This window comes from Sycon ciliatum, chromosome 1 (genome assembly GCF_964019385.1).
Source record: "Sycon ciliatum chromosome 1, ocSycCili1.1, whole genome shotgun sequence".
NCBI classification, from domain to species: Eukaryota; Metazoa; Porifera; class Calcarea; order Leucosolenida; family Sycettidae; genus Sycon; species Sycon ciliatum.
Genome location: NC_088643.1, coordinates 18666060 through 18671421, shown reverse-complemented (window position 1 = coordinate 18671421; position 5362 = coordinate 18666060). Strand labels below are relative to the sequence as shown.

The 5362-nt window shown below is 54.7% G+C and overlaps 1 protein-coding gene across 1 annotated transcript; it reads right to left on the bottom strand.

The window, feature by feature from the left end:
* Positions 1 to 378: 378 nt before the first annotated feature.
* LOC135816384 (alpha-actinin-4-like) lies at positions 379 to 5362 on the bottom strand. Its single transcript, XM_065329659.1, has 2 exons — positions 2059 to 5362; positions 379 to 1433 (listed from the first exon to the last, which is right to left on the bottom strand). The coding sequence occupies exons 1-2, from the start codon at positions 4847 to 4849 to the stop codon at positions 1141 to 1143; spliced, it is 3084 nt and encodes a 1027-aa protein (XP_065185731.1). The 5' UTR covers positions 4850 to 5362; the 3' UTR covers positions 379 to 1140.

The window sequence follows — 5362 nt, the reverse complement described above, 5'->3', positions numbered from 1 at the left end:
CACTGGCAAGCTAATCCCTCATTACGTCATCAGCGCTCGCTCGGCCGAAATTCAAAAGTCGTCTTCCTGCTCGACTCGATCGCTTCTGGAGACTCGTTCTTGTTCGAGGTGTCTTCTCTTTCACCTACCTTCGTCTTGGCATCGAAAACTCGGCGTCGAAAATGAAGCCGGAGTGCCCCTTTAACAAGTCATAACATAACTACTACATGTACACTACATTATACACTTAATACGGGCACAGAATAATACAAACTACTTCAACTAGCCATGGCAACGTTAGTTCATGGCTGCCACCAAGAGTACAGTACATCACGGTGACCCCGGCCCGTGTCTTTTGCTGCTATACGTACACCGACGGCGCATTCGGGGGATTTCAGATTAGATCATACCGGTACTGCGAGCGGCTTTAGAATGTTGATTTGATAGGGAAATAATCAGTTTTGTTATCATTAAAAAGAGTAATAAAAATCAAATAAAAAATGTGATCACTATAAGAAGTGTAACAATCACGTACACAAGAGTGTGCACAGTGAAAAGCGACGCAAGGAAACTTGATGACAAGCGAACACCAGGTATCAGTAAAACCACCCTGACCCGAAGACCAGCAGCGCATTGAAGCCAGAGGTCAGGATGATGACATTGCACTGTGTGCGGGTACGTGAACCGTGGGATTCGGCTCGGTGGGAATGACACTTTGAAAAAGGCGGAGCGGTGAATGGAATTAATACCAAAATGCGCTGCCTATGCCACAGCCTAGCAACTTAGATAAGCAAAGCTGCAACTGTGCTTGTTCACTCGCTAGTTACAGAATCTGATACATGTACTGCTATTGCTGCTGCTGCTGCTGCTGTTTTCCCAGGCTGTACCACAATACCAGATTGGGCATACGAAGCAGGATGCTGGCAGATACAACTGGCATGGACGAGGGGCAAGCGAAATGCCGTCATGTAATGTTAACTTAGCTTGCCAGTCACCCGGCGGCACGGTCATAACCATTAGGTCGTGACTACACCGTGATATGACTCATAGTTCTCCCGGTGACATCATCCAAAGTACCATTCAGCAAAACCTCAATTTCAAAGGCCCGTTGGACTTCATGCGTTACCGAGGCCCGTTCCCGGCCGTAGGACTTCACACCGGTCACATAATGGTACAGCAGGGGCAACAGGAGCAGCAGGCATCTTCGTTCGTCCTCTTGCCGGCTGGCTTGTCGGACGACGACGATCGGCGTACAGGGCTGCCCGGCGGGCTGGAAATCAGTGGCGTCGTTTCGCCGCTGGCAAGGTCCTGTTCGCCGGAGTCCTCGTGGCCGCCACCACCGTCGCCGCTGGACGGTGCTAGTGAAGCCGGTGGAGATGATGGCCTGGTGGCGTCGGCGTCGCGCATAGCGGCCGGTGGCAGAATCGGCTCCATGGCAGGGCTGCTGCCTCCATCTGTTGGGTCAGCAACACAATCACCGAGCGCATACATGCAACATGAATTCAAGTCAGGCTATGTTGCTAGATCAGGGTTCAAGCCAAAGGAGGGGGGGGGGGGGGTGGCAGTGCCTCCCTACTCTGCTTGAGTGCCCCCGTACGTTACATTTTGCATGGCAAGACAGTTTTGGAAAATGAAAAAAATGGGCTATGGGGTAACTGTTTCGATCTGATGTTTTGTTGAAGTGCATGGAATGTTGACTTCAGATGCCCAAAAAATCACAGTCTCTAACATGTGTCATATACCGGTACTCCAACTGTCAACAAAAATACGAATTTTGGTTCTGACGGGGGGGGGAGGGGGGCTTCCCGATACTTACTGTAAGTCAACAAATATTTGGCGCATATTCATTTTCGGTTTTAAAACTGTGTATCTTTGTGTGTGTGTGTGTGTGCTTGTGTGTGTGTGTGTGTGTGTGTGTGTGTGTGTGTGTGTGTGTGTGTGTGTGTGTGTGTGTGTGTGTGTGTGTGTGTGTGTGTGTGCTTGTGTGTGTGTGTGTGTGTGTGTGTGTGTGTGTGTGTGTGTGTGTGTGTGCGTGCACAAATGTGTGTATGTGCACACAACACCCGGTTCAACACTCACCAAACTTGTCACTCTGGCCTGCTGTTGCTGCTGCTGCTGCTGCTGCATTGGACGTTCTCTCCAGCTCGTTCATGAGAGAGCGGCGATAGTCAGCACGTGCCTGCTCCATGTCACGCCACATATCCGTGAGCTTTGCAAACGGCGGCTCACTCTCTGGCAAGCCAGCGGGCATCGTTTCCTTGAGCTGTGTCTTCTCCTGCAGCTCGCCTTGCTCGTGCCTGTCCAGCTCGGCGACAAGCATCTGCAGCTCCTCGTGACTGTTGCCGGACACTGCCTGGCGGAACTTGATGCGCTGGCTGTTGGACCACTTCTGCAGTGCCTCGGCATCGTCGAGCGACTGTATCCTGCGCGCCAGTTCGGCCTTGTACTCCTGATAAACACCGTCCACGAGGCGCGTCCAGGCTTCCATCAGGTCCTCAGCATCGGGCCGGCACACGCCAGCAAGATTAGCTAACTTCTGGTCCATTCGCGGCACGTCGGCGACGCCGAACAGCTCGGCGTCGGACTGTAGCTGCTCCAGTGCTGCGCGGTCAGACGGAAACTGACGGACACTGTAACATGCTTTGTTTGACTCGGTCCAGTTTGCTAGTTCGGCGATGACACGCTTTCGCTCATCGAGAGCAGCAACAATAGCAGCACGATATGCTGTCTGCTTCCGCTGCAGCTCTTCCCATTGGCTGGCCAATGGCGAGCCAGGCTTCTCCGCCAATTCAGCATACTGGCTTTGTCGCGGCGGCAATTCCTGGATGAGGTACGCACCGTCGAATCCATGGAGACGGTCTTCCAACTCTGCACGCCTCAGCTTCTCCACGTCGTCTGCTTGGAAGCTGGCTTGCTTCTGAGCAACCCACGCCTCCAGAGAATGCCGGTTCTCGCTTTGTCGCGAAAGGCGCTCGTCCAGATGGGCCAGGCAGAGTGCACGCTTCTCCTTGAGGCGCCTCCACGCAGCGTCTGCATTCTCGTGGTACTGGGAAACGCTTGGACTCTCCAGCGTGCCTTCCTGGCCATACTCTTTGGCTTGATTTTGCACTTGGCAGCGTTGCCGCTCCAGAGCAGGTAGCATCTCCGCTGCTTGTGCCTCGAATTTGGCTTTGCGTTTCTGCACTTCATCCGCCTCTCCAGTCATGCCGTCCACATTCAATGATTCAATGTGCTCGTCGACCGCAGTGTTGAATGCAGCACAAGCACCGTCCATGGTCGTGATGGCGCTCTGGCGAAGGGCCGCCATGCGCTTGTCCAGGGCAGCCGCGTAGGCAGGCTGCTGGCGCGCCATGTCCTGCCAGGCATTCTCCAGGCGCTCCTGGTCACCGCGCACGGCATGCACCAGCTCCTGGCTGTTTGCCGTGGCCGCCAGTGATGACACTAGATCTTCAACTTGACTGCACACATCCGTCTTCTTGCTCTCCTTGCTCGGCCTGTCCTCGCTCACATGCTTCTCAAGTTCGGCCTTCAGCCTACACAGCTCACTCCAGCTGTTTGGCAAGTCATTCACCTTCTCAAACACGCGATTTCTCTGACGAGCCCACTCCACGAGATCGTCGGTGCTGCCGCTAATCGAGGCTTTCGTTGCCAAATGCTTGTTGGCACTTGCAAGTGCGGCTCGCAGAGAGGCCAGATGGTTGTCAATATCGCTCAACAGAGTGCGGTATTCCGCCGATAGTGTATCGGAGTTAGTAGCGTCAACGCTGTCCTCTTTCGCACGGGCTGCACTTTGGACATCTCCAGCACTGTCCAGCGCCGTCTTCAGTGCCTGGACGTCGTTGAACGGGATCTCTCCGTCGAGCTGCGCAACAAGACGCTTCTGCTCCTCAATCCAGGCAAGCAGCTCGGCATTACCGGAGTCTACCGCTGGCGGTTGCGATTCCTGCTGTGGTTCCTGTTGCTGCTGTTCCGAGTCATTCTGCTCAACAACCAGCTCAACAACAGGCTCAGCAACCGGCTCAGCAACCGGCTCAGCAACCGGCTCAGCAACCGGCTCAGCCGGCGGAGCAGCACTGCCGGACACTTTGAGAGGCTCGAGCTCGTTCCGCACGTCGAGCAGGTATGTGATGATGGACTTCTCGTCCGGCGACTCGACATTGACATCCTCCGGGTCGAGCAGCTGCGGGATGTTGAAGTGTTTCTCGCCGAGCTCGAATGCGCTGCGCAGGTTCTCGTTGGCGTCGCTCTGGCCGAGGGAGTCAAAGTCGACGACGTCCGGCTTGTGGTGGTGCAGCAGAGCGTTGAACGCCAGGCCATCTCTCCAGGACTTGGCCAAGTCGGTGACGTTCACGCCACTGTAACCGCCAGTGCAGTTCTTGCACCACTCCAACAGTGACTTTTTCAGGCTCCCGCTCGCCGAACCACCCTTCTGCTGGTGATGTTGAATGATCATCCAGATCAGGCCGAGTGTCAAATTCTCCTTACCTTCGAACAGGTCCTCCGCATCAATATTGATCAGCTTCATTTTGGCTTCCTTGCGCAGGTACTGCAACACAGTGTTCAGATTGGAGATGCGGTGCATTTTGCCTTTGCCCTTTTCCCGGTGCAGCTTGACTCCCGGATACAGCACACCAACCATCCGCTGCAGGATCACACCGCTGCGCAGGTCCTTGAACAGGTCGTCCACTTTCACGTCCGCCCTGCCCCGTACCAGCTGGGCATTCAGCCAGCGCGTGAATGTCTTCTTTTGTGCGTTCGTTGTGGCGACCGCCAGTTCAACCTTGGCTGATGTCGTGCGACGACCGGAACGGAGCTCCTTGGGACTTGGCTCGCGCAACAGTTCCTCATCGTCGCCAGCCTTCGCAGCCATCCTCTGTCTTCCTCTGGGCCTTCCAAATAATTAATTCAGCGAGTCCTGTGGGGACTGCTAACGGTCCCTGGCGTTCCTATGACTCAACGGAGCCGTCAGTCACAAAACGAATTAGAGAAGTGTAGTCAGTAATACTCCTAGAGGCAGTAGAGCACAGTGGGGGAATAATAATTACGACCGCTGAGCTCTGCTGCTGAAATTTCGCTGATGCGCTATCGCACTGCGATTATCCTTCCTTCTCACTTTCAGTGTGGAAGCTCGGCACAATGAGAAGAGTCTGTCTCGACCGTCGTCCAGCTTCTCAGCAGATGTATTGTGCCGTGTCCCCAGTTCTGAGCACGATGAACATCATGTCAGACATCGGGTCGTTGTGTATCGCCGTCCCTCGCGCTAGCGCTTGCCCACTCTCGAGTCTTTCCACGCTACTCTCCTGCATGCGGTGTCCTTGCAAGCTCGGCGGGCATACAACAAACAGCGCATAGCCATAAGTGCGAGCCTATCCCTGAGCTGCCG

Coding starts and splice junctions, on each gene's coding strand:
- LOC135816384 (XM_065329659.1), bottom strand. CDS start 4,849: ATGGCTGCGAAGGCTGGCGACGATGAGGAACTGTTGCGCGAGCCAAGT. Junction 1,434..2,058: donor AGGCCAGAGTGACAAGTTTG/GTGAGTGTTGAA, acceptor CTGACCCAACAG/ATGGAGGCAGCAGCCCTGCC.